The sequence below is a fragment of the Ailuropoda melanoleuca genome, chromosome 15, assembly GCF_002007445.2.
Source record: "Ailuropoda melanoleuca isolate Jingjing chromosome 15, ASM200744v2, whole genome shotgun sequence".
Lineage (NCBI taxonomy): Eukaryota > Metazoa > Chordata > Mammalia > Carnivora > Ursidae > Ailuropoda > Ailuropoda melanoleuca.
In genome coordinates, this window is record NC_048232.1 from 24,979,925 (window position 1) to 24,999,386 (window position 19,462).

The window sequence follows — 19,462 nt, forward strand, 5'->3', positions numbered from 1 at the left end:
CAGGACTTGAGAGCTATTAATAAGATAGTTATTCCCCACTTCCCAGTTGCTCCAAACCCAACAACTTTTTGTCACAAGTTCCACCAGAGTCAAGATGGTTCGCTGCTATGGACCTACGTTCAGCTTTCTTCAGCATCCCAACAGCCAACAGCTATTTGCCTTGATTCGGAACAATTAACACTATACCTGGACAGTCATCTCTCATGGGCTCATTGGGGCCCCTTCTTATTTACCCCAAGTGTTCCACCAAGGTTTAAACCCCCTGTAATTCCCCGGGAAATTGAGCCTTCTAGAGTATGTAGATGACCTCTTGCTATGACCAGTGACCAAACATGGATCCATCAAAGATTCCATTTCTTTGCTACAACAGCTGAAAAAGGATGTAGAGAATCTCTAAGAACCATTATAATCATCTCTAGATACTGTTCATTACCTAGGCCATAATCTAAGTGCTAATGGAATCCAGCTATCTCCAAAACAGAAGTAACCTAATCGGACAGCGTCCTAGGCCCACAACTAAGCAACACCTTCATGGATTCCTAGGCCTAGCTGGCTCCTACAGACTCTGGGCTCCTAATTTTCCTCGACTGACTTCCCCAATCTATGAATTTACTAAAATTTCAGTTCCTGTGGCCTTCCTTGGGCAGATAAACACAAGTAGACCTTTGTAAGACTAAAACAAGCACAGCAAGAACTGTGTGTCCCAGGGCTACCTAACTGTTCAAACCCTTTTGCCTTATTTGTGCACGGAAGAGATAATCACTCAAGATCACGGCAGTGAATACAGACCTACTGTCTCTTAGAGCATCCGACTTGGTTCAGTTACCTGTGGCCACGCCAACCGCCTGAAGCTACAGCTGCACGGTTCATAGAAGCTTCCACAGATTTAACCCTAGGAAATGACATGTATTTACAAACTCCATAAACTGTCCAAAGTCTTAATTCTGAATTGACTCGGTATTTCTCCGCAAGCAGACTCACTTCCTGTGAGATCCTTCTGTTTTTGCCACCCAATCTGCGTCTTCAATGTTGCAGTGTTCTTAATCTTAAGGTTTATCCTTATCTGTGGTTATCGCCATCCCCGGGCTGATGAATCCTTAGACGGTTGGCACAGAACTGCGCAAAGCCTTTCAGATTATCGAACTGTGCCCTTGACTGTTCACAAATAAACGGAGACACCTCACAGGTCAAGACCCCCGAGTGGACACTGTCAAGTCAAGAAGGACCTACCAGGAGGGCTTTCATGATTTCCGGTTCGCTTCCTCTGGCAGCTCCCTACTTCCCCAGGCAGGAGAGTGCGCAAACGAGGCTCCGAACAGGACTCCCGCCTTCACTCCTGGAAGTACTGCAGCACCAGCTGCAGAAGAGACAGCCGCCCAACAGAGCTCCCCAGACTCCGCAGCCAAGCTCACTCTTGGTGCCCCTGATCGCCTTTTAGCTGAACAAGGAGGTGTCTGTGCTGGGGCCGACGCCACTTGCTGCACTTGGATGACACTTCTGGGGAAGGTGAAACTAAGCTACACAAGATTAGCAAACAAGCCGCTTGGCTTGAGGAAGTGACCCCTTCAACAGGGTCATTTTGGCTTATTTGATTTTGACTGGTTTGTGTCTGAGGGAACGTGGCTCCAAAGCGCACTCCAGACACTGGGAGTCACCCTGCTTAGACTGATCACAGCGCTCTTCCCGGTGCGCCATCTTTTCTCGAAGGCTTTAAACGCATGTTCGCAGCCGCTAACCAACAAGGAAATGATCTCCCTCAGACTGGAACGTCAGAAAAGGAACAAGAACTATGACCAGCTTTAAAAAAAAAAAAAATGTGAACCTGAAATCATGACCTGTCAATACCACAGAGATTCAGCAAAAAACATCACGGCCTGTGATTACCACACAGAGGATCGAGCAAAACCTGAGAACGTTGAGAGCGTCAGCTCAGAGTAGCGCTAGTGCCTTAAATTTTGGTCACATCCTTCAGGTAAGCTGAGAGTCTGATCAAAGGGGGTAAATGTTAAAAAAGAGACAAGAGGCCCCAAATGCAATCACTTGTGCTAAGCCCATGTCACCAAACCAAATCATAACACCTGACTTAGTTTCCACCATTCCCAGGAGCGGACTCTTTTTTAAAAGATCTTATTTATTTATTTATTTATTTATTTATTTATTTATTTATTTATTTGAGACAGAGAGCGCGCATGCGTGTGTGCAAATGGGGGGAGGGCAGAGGGGGATAGAGAAGGAGAGGGAAAGAATCTCAAGCAGACTCCTTGCTGAGCACAGAGCCCCACACAGGGCTCTATCCCATGACCCCCTAAGATCATGACCTGAGGTGAAATCAAGAGTCAGATGCTTAACCAACGGAGCCACCCAGGCACCCGTCTCCCGGAGTGGACTCTTAACCCAGTCGATCTGGAATTACATGGTCAGCACCACCTGCCTGATAGATCCCCGAGGTCCCCTAAAAGGTGACCTTGCCACAAACAATCTACTCTTTACCAGGAACTTCCTTTTCCCACCCCCTCTGCCTATAAAAGTCTTTCATTTTGTACAGCTCTTTGGAGCTCCTTTCTATCTGCTAGATGGGATGCCGCCCAATCCAAGAATCACTGAATAAAGCCAATAAAATCTTTAAAACTTAGCTCAATTTTGTTTTTTAACAAGATGGAAGAGTGACTCTTTATTAAAACCTTGCTAGGTGCCAGGAATTGGTCTAAGTATTTGCAAATATCATTTCCTTTAGTCCTCAAATAAACCCAGAAAGCAGGTGCTCTTATCATTCTCATTTTTCAGATGAAGAAACTGAAGGCCAGAGAAAATCTGAAATGTATAGGTATCACATGGCTACCAAAGAGCAGAACAGAATTAGAACGTAGCCTGTCCTTCCCCAGAGTCCCATTTGTTACCATTTACACTATCCCACTTCACAGGATGTAATAGATGGAGATTTTTCCAGACAATAAACACTAAACTCCTGATACTTCAGCCATGCCATATATACAAGCAGAAAGATTTTCTGAGCAATGGTCGCACAGAAAAAGGTGAATGATAGGAAACAGGTTTGAAGGAGGACGGTTACATACAATGACCTTGGCTGTCATTGGAAAAGTCCATAGCACGGGTAAGGATAGGAGTAAATAATTAAAATTACATTATAAGGCAATTGCTCCAAAATGGGGAAATAAAGTGTTAGAGGAGTTAAAGAATTTCAAACAGAATTATTTTTTCCTATAGGAATTCCAGAATAGTCTAAAAATAACAAATTAGTTGATCACAACAGACAAACCAAGCCTAAAATATCACTGTGCAAATCCTGAACAGCTGATTAAGATGAAAACCAAACATTTTAAAACCATCGTTATTGCACATGCATGACAAAGTGCAAAACTGACATGTGGTAAGTGGAAAATCAAAATAAGTTGCACCCAGTTCACCACCACTAACAAAGTAAGGTGATGGCGACAGAACCCATTCAAACACAGCAGCAAGGCCTTCCCCCGGAGCGCAGGCAGGCACACCTCACGACGTGGGCGCTATAACCAGCGGCTACAGGTCTCTAATCGAGCTGGGGCTGCAGCAGCAGCAGCATCTGGGAACTTGCTAGAAATGTGGACTCTCTGGCCCTGCCTCAGGCTACCGATCAGAAACTGCTAGGAACAAAATCCCCAGATGACTGGAATGGTGTTAAGGTTTGAGAAGCCTTAGAGAAAGGGCTGGAGGCCAAGGGGAAAGGAAGGGCTCCTCCATCTGAATATTCTGAGACTGCCTCTGTCTACACCATCAGAAAACTCCCGAGAGGCTGGGGCGCCTGGTTGGTAAAGCGTCTGACTCTTGAGTTTTGGCCCAGGTCCTGATCTCAGGGTTGTGGGATCGAGCCCTGTGTGGAGTTTCATGCTCAGCGGGGAGTCTGCTTGAGATTCTCTCTCCCATCTCTCCCTCTGCACCCCCTCCTTGCCCCCTGGCACTTTCTCTCTTGCTCTTTCTCTCTCTAAAATAAATAAATAAATCTTTTTTAAAAATCCCAAAACAAAAAAACTCCTGAGAGGCAATCTCTGAAATGAGATCAAGCCCAGAGCCTTTCCCTGGTGGCTGGGAGAGTTACCCCAGGTGGGCTAATGGATTTGAGGGGGAAAGGCGAGGAAAATCAACCCAGGATACTTTAGGAATAGTTGGCCAATTTTAAGGAGAGGGAAGGTGAAACGGTAATGCCATGTACTATGAGGGGCTCTGCCTGCATAGCCGGCTGACCTGAAGACCCAGGGAGGCCCAAAGACAGAAGATCCAGCTCGAGGCCCTAAAGCTGGGCAGGACTTACATGAACAGCAGATGCTTTTGGTAGGCTCAGATCTAAATTTTCACAAAATATGGAGGTATCTGTTAGGAAACTGAATGGATGGGCCCCAAATCAAAGAGAATAAAAACAAAGAAGGATATTTAGATCCAGCCTATGGTGTCAGCACAGCCCTGATTTTACAGACTGGAAGCAATATTCCACAGGGAGATAAGAAAGAAGTAAAGGAGGATTTTAACTATCCGCACTTCGACCTCAGTCTGTACTTTCTTTTTCTTTTTTTTAAAGATTTTATTTATTTATTCGACAGAGATAGAGACAGCCAGCGAGAGAGGGAACACAAGCAGGGGGAGTGGGAGAGGAAGAAGCAGGCCCACAGCGGAGGAGCCTGATATGGGGCTCGATCACGCCCTGAGCCGAAGGCAGACGCTTAACCGCTGTGCCACCCAGGTGCCCCAAACTGATTAACTTTTTAGTGGACTTAGATGCAACAGATGGGGTAATAAAGCTAATTCAAGACTGTCGGCTTACTTAAAATAGACATGTCTTTAGAGCTATCAGCATTAAATATAAAACTTTTATTTTACCAAGGCTTACGAAAGGTCACATTCTACGCCAAGGTTTACTAAAGATTACTGAAATCTGTCATCAGCAAAAAGAGGACTTAAAATGATGGCTAATTTGCTCTGTCTCATGAAGTTTTCATGGGTAATTGTTAAGAGCAAGTAGGTTGAAGAAAAAAAAAAGGTGTACAGGTTTCAGAATCTTTGCTAACCTAAAACTTTCAAGTTTTGCTTGGTTAAATGACAGACTGGTTTGAACTTGTTGAATATCTATGTCTTTTCCAAATAAGATAAAGTACTGAAACATTAATTACTGAACATAGGTTTATCTGCTTTGGGCTTCTTATGATAGAGAAACTAAAGATAAATTTGGGTCTGCCAGCAAACAGATTTTACGCTTAGTCAAAAGACTATATTATGGAAAAACACATGTTTCCAGAACTTATGAAATATATTCATAAATTTCCAAAGAATTCTGATGTAGCAGTTCACAATTGCTTGCTACCAAGTTTTTACTAGAAATTAAGATTTCTAAGCATTAAGAATTCTGATAAATATAATTGAGACTGTTAGAAATAAGTAAAGCAACTCCATATGCAAGGAAGATAAGATGTATTTTTGATAAGAAAGGTATGAGGAACAGAAATACATTTTCGTCGAGGAAAAAGAAAACAGTTCTGCCCTAAAATGGGACTGGTTAGAGAGAAGGCTTTGGACAACATCTGAATGACAAAGGAAGTTGTAGAAGGTTTGTGAAGGGGAATCTTTGGAAAAGAAGTTGATGCATGGTCAGGACTAACACGAGAATGAATGGGTTTTAAAAGTATACCCGTGTAAGACTGAGACTTAGCTCTTCTGTCTGTTAAAAAGATAAAGTTTTCTTGGATTGTTGGTCTGCTCTTGTAAGAAATTGTAAACAAAGTTCTTGTTTTTCTTATCTGCTCAGAAAACCAAAGTTTCTATGCCTTGTCTTTTTAGGACTTTCATTACTTAAGAGAGTTAAAGCTTCTCAATATTAAAGGGGCTAAGTTTTGCTCACAAATATATAACCTTCTCATTACCACCCTGATTAAATAGATAACGAAATACTGTTTTATAATGATCTGTAATCCTATTTAGGTATGTGCTTTAAAACCTTCTGAGGTTTTTACAAACTTCCCAAGATTCAAATTCTAAACAAACTCTTCTTGACTAATTAGGCTTATCTGTTGAGTTCCACGGTAGTTAAGTTAGATAGGAAGCACTGTCAAACAGATGATGATGAGCTTTCTTAGGTTACATAGTACAGGTAAATGCTTTAAACTGTTCTAGAAATTATATGAAATCCCTAAAGTTTTAATATGTCCTGGCATGTGGCTGGGATGGCAAAATCGCTCTGCTTTTAAAAGCTGGAGCTTACCTACTCCATGGGGTCAGCCGAGGACTTGTGGAAATAAGGCCCTCCCTTCCTTACGATGGGATTGGACAATGCACTTACAGAGGCCCGTACCTCCTGGGAGGTCTACCACTTGCCAGCGATTCCTCATAATTGGGATCTCATTAAAGCCAGACATTGTGCAAAGAGGGTTTCTTGATTTTATCCCTTAGCCATATTTATGTCCCAGAAGCCACCTCTGTTCATGTAGAATTACAAGTAGAGGCTTTAGCCAACCACAAAGTGGCCATCTTTAATCAAACTCCGCACGCAGTCACTCTCCTAAATGATGAAACCACATGAATTCAAAAAGTAGTCCTTCAAAACCAGATGGCCCTTGATATTTTGATTGCAGCCCAAGGAGGAACCTGTGCTCTCATTAAAACAGAATGTTGTATATATATTCCAAATTATTCAAAGAATGTGTCTGAAGCTATGAAAGATTCAAGGAAACACATCATTGCTATAGATGCCCTGGTTCTAGGTCCTTTTAGCAGTTGACTAAATGAGATTCTTTCCAAATGGATTTCCCTGCTAAGTATTGCTGTTTCTTATCCTTTACGTTTTTGGCTTTTTTTGGTTGTGGTTTGACTTTTCGTATTTGTCAAGCAGGAGCCCATGCCATTCATACCAGCACGGAGATACCTTACTGTGTATCTTAGGAGAGACTCAAGAAATGAAATTCTCCCACACTGTCAAAATCCTCCATTTCAAAATCCCTATGTCATCCCTGGTCAGTAGAAAATAGCTACAGAAGAAATGACCATCGTTCCTTTTCCCTCCAAAGAAATGGAAGGGTATTTTGACAGTGGAGAACTGAAAGAGGACTCTACCTCCATTTTTTTTTTAAAGTAGGCTCCATGCCAAGCATGGAGCCCAGTGTAGGGCGTGAACTCACAACCCTGAATCAAGACCTGAGCTGAGATCAAGAGTCGGTCACTTAACGACTGAGCCACTCAGGCGCCCCAACTTTACCTCCCTTTTGGCCTATCTTTTAAACTATCCTGTTTTTAAAAAGATTGATTTATTTATTTTTAAAGATTTTACTTACTTACTTGAGATAGAGAGAAAGAGCATAAGCCAGGGGAAGTGGCAGAGGCAGAGGGAGAAGCAGGCTCCCTGCTAGGCAGGGAGTCTGATATGGAACTCGATCCCAGGACCCTGGCATCATGACCCAAGCCAAAGGCAGACACTCAACCGACTGAGCCACCCAGACGCCCTATTTATTTATTTGACAGACAGAGATAGAGAAAGCACGCCCATGTACAAGGGGGGAAGGGAAAGAGAGAGAGAGAGGCAGAATCTCAAGCAGATTCCCTGGTGAGCCTGGAGCCCAATGTGGGGCTTCATCCCATGACCCTGAGATTATGACCTGAGCCAAAATCGAGAGTTGGATGCTCAACTGACTGAGCCACCCAGGTGCCTCTAAACTCATCTTTTAACTCAGGCAAAAGACCCTCAGGTAAAGCATCCCATGATGGGAACCCAAACTACCCGTCAAGCAATAATGACTGCCCTGATACCAGCCAAGCCCCGTGTGACTGACCCAAGACAACGATCAACCTGTACCATGCACCTGCATGTACCAACTGACCTGTGTCCCAAATTTTTCTTATACAAACCTAGAAGTATTTTCAGCACTTTGGAGACAGCCTTTGAGATGTTAGTTCACTGTCTTCCAGTGTTGGCCTTACTGAAATAAATTCCTTTCTTGTTTCCCCACCACTCTCTCTCTGCCTCTGGACTTTGTCAGTGGTAAGTGGCCAAATCTGGTCTGTGTGGGACTCATGGAGCCAGGTGCTCTTGCACCCATGGGCTTCAGTTACAGAAGGTTCTAGTCTTGAAGTATTTAGGTATGAATCAGCTCCACAACTCAGTAGATGCACGAGCTTGGGCAAAGTAACTCACTTCTCCTCCTTGTGCTTCAGTTTCTTCTGAGGGAATAAAACAAGTATTTACCTCATACTCATGGTGAGGACTGGATGAAATAATACAGGCATAGCCCTTAACTCAGAGCCTGGCACTCAGTCCATTTTGGTTACTGTTACTACACAGGACGAGGAAGGATAGGACTCACTTGAGAAAAGATAAAATTTAAAAACTCAGTTGGGGCTGTTTGAAAGCAATTAGGAACAGCAAAGGGTAATGAAACACTATAGTTAGATTTTACCGGTAGAGAAATCTAAGCAGTAAAAAGGGATATTTGGTTGTCATTGAAGTAATTATTAGTTAAGGCTGGAAAACTCCGAGGAGTAAGGAAACATGAGTGGGGGAGAAACACACAACGAAGGAACTGGGAAAGTTCACTGGCCGTAGCACCTGGTAGGGTCAACATTTAGCATATCCAGTCTAGGCATATCTTGAGGGCAACCCTCCTGTTGGGAGATAAAGGAGAAATCTTCTCAGAATCTTAAGGAATTCCAAGGAGGAGACAGAGGAAGAACAGTCACTGCAGTGTGAGAGACATCACAGGGCTTTAAAAAAAAAAAAAAAAGGCTATAGGATCCTGCTGAGAATGTAAAAATACAGTGAGAAGAGCAAGCAGCAGTCTGTCTGTCAGAAAGTAAGGCAGAAGGCCCACGGGACAGAGTCCATATTCAATTCAGAATCAGGTGCCAGGAATCCAAAGATCAATGGGCAAAAGGGATGTAGGGCAACTTAAATGCATACAATTAAATTAACCTCTTTACTGAAGATTTCAGCCAGATGAATTTTAGTTCAGTGACTGTGGACCCAAACAACTGGCATTTACAGAAAGCAACAGCCAAAATACCTGATACCACCCGTGACTGGGGGCTGACAATGGAATGCTGTGAGACTTATTTCTAGGAGCATGATTTTACCAAAAGGTAGTTTAGGTGGTACTGTGGTGTTCTGTCCTCATAACCCTTTAAAACTTTGAGTAGGAGACATAAGAGGGTAGCATCACTCAATTTTGAGGAGGCTGATTAAGATCCGCCCGTGAGGAGTGGCAAATCATATCTGTGACAGGAGCTAGCTCCACTCTGGTGGGGTAAGCACACAATAGCCTGTCTCCCGCACTGATCACAATTAAAACCTCTGGACAGCACACAAAAAGCAACAACCTGAAGACTGTGAAAAGCAAACAAAAGCAGGCAGCATATAGAAGGATGTCAGATCGGAAGAGGTAACCGCCAAAGGGATGAAGTTTCCCTGTTTATTTTCCTTTGTCCTTAGGCTTTGCCCAGAGGATGAATCTCCATTCAGAGCTGGCCGTGGATGTGCTAAGATCCCACAAAAGTTGTGGGCTCACCCCTAAGCTGTGCATAAGTGAGATGAACCCAAAGCAGCATAACTAAGATTTAAATCATTGTGTAAGTGTCTGGCTAATACAAATGTCACATGCAAGAAATACACCCAAAGCAGCAAAGGCTTGAAAACTAAACTGAGGCAAACAGAATAAGCCTCATCAGGTTGACAGCCTGCTAAAAATTTTAACATTCTTCCAGGGGACTATAAAATCCAAAGCCATACAAAATAATGTCCAAATTGTCTAGGATCCAGAACAAAATTATTCAAAGCACAAAGATGATGGATTCTCAAAAAAAAAAAAATACAATCAACAGATGCCAATCACAAGATGAGCCTAACACTGGAATTATCCAAAACAATAAAGAAGTAATCTTAACTAAGCTTCATGAGGCAAAACTAAATACACTTGAAATGAATGTAAAAATCAGGTTCTTACTTGAACTTGATAAATAAAAACTATGAAAAAATTTGGTAATTTCCCAATTAAAAAAATACAATATCTGAAAGATAATTATTTGGTCAGTAGGCAACATAGTAACACAGTGATGATCAAGGAAAGAGTCAGAGATCTTGAAGACAGAACAAAAGAAACTGTCAAATTTGAAAAACAAAAAGACTAGAAAAAAAATAATCAGAACCTCAGGAACCTGTGAGACAATACTAAAAGGTCTAACACATGTGCTACTGCAGTCCCAGAAGTAGAGGGGAAAGAAGATAGGGGGGAAAAAAAATCTTTGAAAAAATAATGGCCAAAATTTTCCAAAATTTGGTGAAAGTCATAAATTTATAGGTTTCAGATGTTCAGTAAACCCAGGCACATTAAACTCAAAGCACAAATAGATACACCATAATCCAACTGGTGAAAATCAAAGATTAAAAAAAAAACCCTCAAAATCAAGTAGAGAATAATTGCATACAGAGGTAAAACAAAAAAGTCATTAGATATATTAAAATCAAATAAGAGATAACCAAAAAGAAGGCAGGAAAGAAGAGAGTAACAAACAAAATACAAAGGGGCAAACAGAAGACAAATAGTAGACCTAAAATAAAAACAACAAACCTAAATTTTATATTAAATATAAATGGTCCAAACATACCAATTAAAGTTGTAGATTATCAGACTGGATAACTACAAGACCCAAGACTATGCTATCTGTAAAAAACAAACCAACCAACCCACCATAATAATAAACACATAGATGGGTTAAAATAAAAGGACGGGAAAAGATATACTATGCAAACAATAAGCAAAAGAAAACTTAAGTGGCTATGTTACATATCACAGAAAGCAGACTTCAGAACAATGAATATTACCAGGAATAAAAGAGGACATTACATAATAAGAAGGTCAATTCATTAAGAAAACACAATACTCCTAAAATGTATATATATTTAACAACAGAGCTTTTTTTTTTTTAAGATTTTATTTATTTATTCAACAGAGATAGAGACAGCCAGCGAGAGAGGGAACACAAGCAGGGGGAGTGGGAGAGGAAGAAGCAGGCTCATAGCGGAGGAGCCTGACGTGGGGCTTGATCCCATAACGCCGGGATCACACCCTGAGCCGAAGGCAGACGCTTAACCGCTGTGCCACCCAGGCGCCCCAACAACAGAGCTTCTAAATATCTTAAGTAAAAGCTGACTGATGTGAAAAGAGAAATAGACAAATCTACAAATACAGAGAATTTAACACTCCTCTCCCAACAATTAACAGAATAAGTAGACAAAAAATTAGTAAGAATATAGAAGACCTAAATAACATTATCAACCAACTTGACTTAAATAACATACACCAAGCACTCCATCCAACAACAGTGGACTACACATTCTTTTTAAGTGCACACAGAACACCTGATGACATGGACCATATTCTGCCCCCCCCAAAAAAACTGATAAATTTAAAAGAATTGAAATTGTACAAAGCATATTGTCTGACCACAATGAAATTAAACAAGAAATCAATAACAGAAAGATATCTGGATAATACATCCTAAACAACTTGTGGATCAAAAAAATCACTAAGGAAATTAAAACACTGTGATCCGAGAGACATGTTATAAAGATACAACAGATAAAAATTTGTAGGTTGCAGTGCTTTGAGGGGAATTTCAATTTATGCCTAACAATACTTAAAATTTTAAAATAAGTGTTTTTAGTCAATAGTCTAAGATTTAACTCTATAAAACTAGAAAAAAAGAAAAATAAGTCCAAAGTAAGCACAGGAAGGAAATAATAAAGAACACATATCAATAAAATTGAGAAAAGAAAAATAGAAAAATAATTTAAATATACAAGTGGTATTATAAAAGATCAATAAATTAGAAAAAGACTTAGGCAGGTAGACTCTACGAAGGCCAGCAATGATCCCTACCCTCCTGTTTTTCACACCTTTTGTGCATGCAATTCCCTCTCGATTGTGAGCAAAACCTGTGATTTGCTTCTAACCAACGGAACATGGGATGTTCTGTTCTTTTGCCTTCTCAGTTTATACGCTCTGAAGAAGCAAGCTACCACGCTGCAAAAGCCCACTTTGCAAGGGATTGAGGGTGGATTATGAACTCTGTCAACCACCACACGGTTTCAGAGGTAGATCCTTTATCAGTCTAGCATTCAAACTGATACACCCACCTCTGGCCAAGACTTGAGTGCAGCCTGATGAGAGATTCCGAAGCAGAAAACCCAGCTAAGTCATGCCCAAACTCTCCAAATTCTGACCTGGGAAACTTTCTGATAATAACATGTGCTATTTTAAAGTCACTAAGTTTGTAGTAACTGAAGCTATGAATATACAGATTATGAAGACTTAAACTTTGACTCTTACATAATTCCACACAAGAACTAACTCCAAGAACCTGTTATGTAGGAATATGTACCTGACGTGAGTGAAGACACAAATTACCAATAAGGAGAATGAAAGTGGAGACATCACTACAGAACTTACATAGAGTTAAAGGATAATAAGGGAATATTATGAACAACTTTATGCGTATACAATTGGCAACTTAGGTGAAATGGACAAATTGTTTCAAAGACACAGACTGCCAAAGCTCATTTAAGAAGACAAGTCGAGGGGCGCCTGGGTGGCAGCGTTGTTAAGCGTCTGCCTACGGCTCAGGGCGTTATCCCGGCGTTACGCGATCAAGCCCCACATCAGGCTCCTCCGCTATGAGCCTGCTTCTTCCTTTCCCACTCCCCCTGCTTGTGTTCCCTCTCTCACTGTCTCTATCTCTGTCAAATAAATAAATAAATAAATAAATCTTTGAAAAAAAAAAAAAAAGAAGACAAGTCAAATAGTCGTGTGTGTATGTGTGTGTAAAGATACAAAGACGCACTCTCTCACATGTTCTCTCCCTCAACCCCTTCCTCCTCCTCCTCCTCTTCTTCTTCCTTTTTTTAAAGAAATTAAGTTTGTAGTTAAAAAACTCCCCAAAGAGATACCACAGCATGGTTTTGCTGTGTAATTCTACCAAACATTTTAAAGGAAAATAATACCAATTCTACACAAGCTCTCCCAGAAAAGTGAAGAGGAGAAAACACTCCCCAACACATTTATGAATATGGCATGACCTAGATACAAAGAGCAAACAAAAACATTATAAGAAAACTACAGACCAGCAAATTGAATCCAGTACTGTGTAAAAGGCTAATACAATATGCAAAGCTCATTCAACACACAAAAATCAACTGATGCAGGGGCGGCATGATGGCTCAGTCAGTTAAGCATCTGCCTTCAGCTCAGGTCATGATCCTGGGGTCCTGGGATCGAACCCTGCACTAGGCTCTCTGCTCAGTGGGGAGCCTGCTTCTTCCTCTCCCTCTGCCTCCCCAGTTCATACTCTCTCTCGCTCTATCTCAAATAAATAAATACAATCTTTAAAAAAAGTTAATGCAATTCACCCTTTCAACAGATCAAATAAGAAAAACCATATAATCATCTCAAAAGATACAGAAAAAAAATCCATGTGACAAAATTCAACATCAATTCATGATAAATACTCTCAGCAAACTAATATTAAAGGGTATTTTAATCTGGTAAAGGGCACTGATTAAAAAAAAACCTATAGCTAATATCATACTTCATGGTGAAAGACTGAGTACTTTCTCCTTAAGACTGAGAGCAAAGCAAAGATGTTCTCACCACTCCCATTCATCATCATACTGGACAGCTTACAGTGAGGAGAGACGACAATATGAATATAAAATAAAATGCCTACAAAAAAATAAAATTGTCTCTGGGCACAGGTAACAAGATTATCTGCATAAAAAAATTCAAGGCATCCACAAAAAAGTTGCCAGGAATTTCCTTAAAGAACTGTAGGGAGGGATGATGACATCTGTATACAGTACTATTTAACTGAACTGCATGGCTATTTCTAACCTGTATGAGGTTAGCATTCCCCTATCGCCTTTTCCTTTGGAAGATTAGAGTGAACATTTCTTTTTCATAATTGTGACTATGATTTACTTTTATTCTTCCCTGCATTACCACTCAGTTTATCTTCATCTATCTTCCCTTCCTCATCCCCGAGATTAGCATCTATGGGAAAGAAAAAGAGAGCAAAGTTTATTCCACTTTCCTCTTTCAGTTAGATCCCCCCAGGAAAACCAAAAGTAGCACAGTCAAAACAGTAACTCCTTGGCTACAGAGAGTCATCTAGATTTAAGGGAAACAGGAAATCGTGCTATCTTTGCCTTTTTATCACAAGGTGCGTCTCCCTCTTCAGGTGCGAAGCAGACCTTGGCTGAAGAGAAGATGCACTAGGATGGAAGAGATGCTGCTAAGATGGGTGCTGGGATGGACAATGCGGTAGAGAAGAGGAGCAGGAGGTCCAAGTAGCCCCCATGAGGCAAAAAAGGATTTAGAACGGGGGAAGCTTATACTCTCATTAGCCCAATTCTACAGGGACTGGAAGCTGGGGCACTGCAAGCTCTACAGTAAATATAGAAATCGATGGGAGAATATTCCTCCAGATGGGGTGGGGAAAGGCTTTTATACACATAGATTAGAAGGGGACACTGTTAATAAGGGAAACTCTGAAGTATATGTTTTTCCAAATAATGCCAATGATGGGAACATCTGGATGCCAGGGACCACTTCCAGTGTCATCGGGTGTGAGAAACCGCATCATTTCCCACGCATCACCACCATCCACGTGCTGTAACCTTTCAAAGGACGCCATGTCAATAGAAAGGGTGATTCTTTAGCTTTTCCACTTATTCTCATCCCCATAATGGTCACCTTCAGTTTATAAAGGAATAATCAACAAGAGACACCAAGCTCCTTTATTCCTTTTTCCCTCCCAAATCCTTGGAGCTTAATTACTTGTCACCAAATCTTTAAAGAAATGCTAAGGAGGGTGCCTGGGTGGCTCAGTGGGTTAAGCATCTGCCTTCCGCTCAAGTAATATTGCCTGGGTCCCAGGATCGAGCCCTGCATTGGGCTCTGAGCCTGCTTCTCCCTCTCCCTCTGCCCCTCTCTCTCTCAAATAAGTAAAATCTTTTTAAAAAATGAGAGGAGGATGAGGTGGGTGGAGTAACACCGAGGTCTGACTGGGCATGTCTGTGAAGGCTGGACAAGACAAATCCTAGAACGTGAATATGAGTCAAACCAGCCAATGTCTGTGGAAATCACCACATGTAGTTATTAACTACTTTAAGCAGTTTCATTAACTGACTCTCCAGCTGTAAATATCTTAGACCTCTGCTGAAATAGTTTCTGAAATAGTTTCTTTCACTGAAGGCCTAAATGCCATAAGAAATTTCTACCATGGCCACTGCCTCAAAATGATTTTTTTTTCTGGTTAAAAGAAACTGGTGTTATATTAAAAGATACTTGTTTCTATTATTTAGTTACCCTGATTTACTTAATATATTGCAATGTATTTGCTACCCCCCTCTCTCAGAGGTCCCACTCAGACGTCAATACCATTCTTCACGTCTCTCTTAAGTCTCATGAATGTAATATGAATACAAAAGACTGAAAATGTCATCGTGGAGACCACACCAAAGGTATTCAAAAATGAGATTTTCTTTGGCTTGAAATCTAAGCACCATGCTCTTTGGAGTTAAATTCTTCCTACCTCGTTTGTTTTGTCAGAATTAACACAAAAGACACACTTACCAACCAGGACGACAAGTCTGTATTTTTCGTTCGTTTGCCGCCGATACGGTGTCACTTCCTCATATGTGGGCACATCAGCTGTGTCGTACTGGTCACTCTTCTTGCATTCATACATGGACTTATTTGTTTTCTTATCTTTTCTACTAAGACGGAAACTCCTCCTAAAACCAGCTGCAAAAAATATATATATATTTTTAGTAATAAGAACTAAAGAAAGAAACCCCCCAAAAAACAAAAATTAAAAAAGCTTCGAGTTGGATTGGGTTTTATGAACTAGAATATTGTCACAAGTACATTTAGTAAGAGAAAACACATAGATACTACACAATTTCATTAAAACCACCATTTGTAAGAAAATCGTCACACGTTTATTTTTGTAGTTATAACATTCTATTTGGTTCCAAACCGTAAAGAATTCTCAGAAATCAACAAGTAAAATAACTGTGTAATAAGGCAAAATAAGTTGGAAATCATAATTTATCATGGACTGACTGAACACAGTTGATAAGAAAAAGTTAGAAGCGCTATAAAAACACTTAAAACATAAATGCTGAATTCCCTCATTCATAAACACTAGAATATTTTATATTATAAGCACAACCTAACAACATACCTGTGGCACGGACAAGCATCTATGGTTAAATAAAAAGGAGACTAAGTTAGGGAGAGCTCAGTGTCAAACACGCCGAACATGGATCAGGCCACCAGACCCGCCTGTCACCAAGAGCAAGTTCTTTGACTTATAGGAGACTCCAGCACTGGGGGTAAATGATCAAGTCCTGGTGCTTTTTCTCCTATGGAAAAGTCCATGGTTTTCTAATTTGAAACCTACTGAAATTTGGAAACAAGGCCCATAGTCTCAAGGCCCATAGTCTTATCACGAGATCACATGATCTTTTCCTAAAATAACTGTAAAAGTACTTCAATAAATTTGAATGTTTAAAGAGCGCTCTCCAGCTGACGGCTACCATTTAACACATGGGTTTAAAAAGCTGAGGCAGGGGCGCCTGGGTGGCGCAGTCGTTAAGCGTCTGCCTTCGGCTCAGGGCGTGATCCCGGTGTTCTGGGATCGAGCCCCCATCGGGCTCCCCCGCTGGGAGCCTGCTTCTTCCTCTCCCACTCTCCCTGCTTGTGTTCCCTCTCTCGCTGGCAGTCTCTGTGTCAAATAAATAAATAAAATCTTTTAAAAATAAATAAATAAATAAAAAGCTGAGGCAAAGTTCTTGTTTCCAGTCAACCCCCATTTCATTCTGCTTGCTCTTAATGTTGTTGCATCATTTGGGATTTATTTCCTTTCTAGAATAGCGATGTTCATCACACACAGTATGATTTCATCCATACACACGGTATGAATTCGGTAAGATGTGCAATCAGTTCTCGACCTAACCAACCCTCAAAATCCAGACTTTGAGGAAAACAGTTCTGCTTATTGAAACATATATATTCATATCAGCTCCAGTACAAAGCAAAACGCAAGTACATTTTTACGTACATAAAAATATATTCTCTTGGAAAAGAATATTTTTTTCGTTTGGAAAACAATGGTGATCAACTGTGCTAATGGTAAAAAAAAAAATTTAAATAGGGCTATTTTATAATAAGATGCAAGAATATTAAAACTGATCTGTGTGAATTTTAGGGGCCATAATGAAAAAGAATGCTACTACTGCCTTTAAGAAATTAACAGAATTCAGGGGTGCCTGGGTGGCGCAGTCGTTAAGCGTCTGCCTTCGGTTCAGGGCGTGATCCCAGAGTCCTGGGATCGAGCCCCACATCAGGCTCCTCCGCTATGAGCCTGCTTCTTCCTCTCCCACTCCCCCAGCTTGTGTTCCCTCTCTCACTGGGTTTCTGTCTCTGTCAAATAAATAAAATCTTTAAAAAAAATAAATTAACAGAATTCAAAATAAAGGCCAATATTAAAAACAATTAGCAGTAACCATGGAGTTACAGCACTCACCTTATGGATTCACAGTTTAATAAAAATCAGACAGGATATGAAGAAGGGGGTGATAAAAGGTTCATCTGATAATAGAGCTCCGTGGCCCACCGCTAGCCAGTCTGAGTTTGAGCAGGTACTCAGATTATTTGAGGGAAAAGATTTACAAAGGATTTGAGACGACAGTTCATCACTCTAAACTCTCTTATCGAAGGCAGAAGGCAAAGAGGAAAAGGTAAACAGGGCAAGAAATAAAACACGGTATCTCTCAAAGAAGGACGAGATTCAAAGGAAGCAAATGGGGAATGTGTCAGCCTGGCCTTAGGATGAAGAAGTAGTATCAATTCTAAAACCAGGCAAGCAGAGTTCAAATTTCTATATAATAGGTCACAGGGAAGCTGTTTATTATTATTTCTCTTGTATTTTTTAGGATTTGGGAAAGACTCATGAGAACGCAGGAAAAGGGTTCCCTTACATGGGAGTCCTCGCAACGCCACACCAGAAGTGGCGGGCTCCTTACAACCACTCCCAGTGCTTGAGCACCGTGCTTCTCAGACAACTCTCTCTTACCAATCTGCAGAAATCAGGGATGCCATCCCGACCCCACCCCACCTCTGTCACCTGTGATGGCTGGCTCGTTCTGGAATTCAGCATAAGATGGCTTCCGGTTTAGCCCAAAAATTACCCATCAGCTATTCTAACTCTTCAATGCTGGTATTTCAGAGTGTTCAAATTTCAGGTTCCCATGGTCCTGTCTCATGGAAGGCAATTATAGAATAAGCAGGTAGAACTGGAAATTTCTTCATGGTTATTCCTCACACAAAGGGAGGGTCTTCCTCAAGTCACTACAAACGTATGGCCCAGGAATGAATCTAACTAGGAGAGAAATGTTTCATCCACAGCAAATGAAGTCCAAAAGTAAAAGCCTGAAAAGTTTCTGAGCCACGAATCCCAGCTAAATCCTGAATTTCAGTGCAAGTGTACCTAATTGAGAGTTTTTACAATTAATTGAAGCTTTTGCTTTCATTAACAAACAATAAAGAGATAGTAGGGAAAAGAGTGAAGGGAATCAGATTTCTAATGTGAGGCTGTCTGGACATCAAAGATGGGGACCATGGTCCACAGGACGGTTTGGTGGCATTAGTTGTCCAGTGCTTGGCACAAAATAGGTGCTTGATAAAAGTTTTATAAATTCAAGTAATTCAAAAAGGCAATAACAAAACCCTACTTCACCCCTGTTGCATTTTCTTACTGTAAATTTCAACAAAGAAAGCAGGGCCCATTTGGTATTTTCACAAGAGAAAATTGTAAGAAATTCTAAGGCCTAACGACAGAACACGACATCCACAAAGGCACGGAGCTGAAGGAACTCTGGAGACCACCTGGCCCGCGACATCCTCGCCCCCCTGGCCACTTGCATGGTACCACACTTGCCCATGTACCGTGATCCAGTGCTGATCTCATTCACCTCGAATTTCCAGGTGGCAATGACTGAGCAACTGGAATTCCCACACGTGAAGCTTAAGTGTCCTGACCCAACATGCTCACAGAGCGAAGGAAAAATGGCAGGTCACCACACCACGTCTCTCAGAGCAGGAGTACTGAGTGTTAAACATCGAGGCCCAGGGGCGCCTGGGTGGCTCAGCTGGTTAAGCATCTGACTCTGGGTTTTGGCTCAGGTCTGATTCTCAGGGATCTGGCCCTGCATCGGGCTCTGCGCTCAGCACGGAGTCTGCTTGAGATTCTTTCCCCTCCCTCTGCTCTTCCTCCCGCTCCTGTGCTCTCTCTCTAAATTAAATGAATAAAATCTTAAAAAAAAAAAAATCGAGGACCAGAGGTGGCCAGGTCTGGGTCAGCACCTAGATTCTGACAC

The 19,462-nt window shown here is 41.3% G+C and overlaps 1 protein-coding gene across 3 annotated transcripts in view; it reads right to left on the reverse strand.

Moving 5' to 3' along the window:
* Positions 1–19,462, reverse strand: part of MPP7 (membrane palmitoylated protein 7) — a 297,751-nt gene that overhangs the window by 34,379 nt on the left and 243,910 nt on the right. For all 3 annotated transcript variants that reach the window (XM_034643997.1, XM_034643996.1, XM_011230637.2), the window contains one exon: positions 15,654–15,824. In XM_034643997.1, the coding sequence (XP_034499888.1) occupies positions 15,654–15,824 (171 nt within the window). The remainder of the gene's footprint in view (positions 1–15,653; positions 15,825–19,462) is intronic.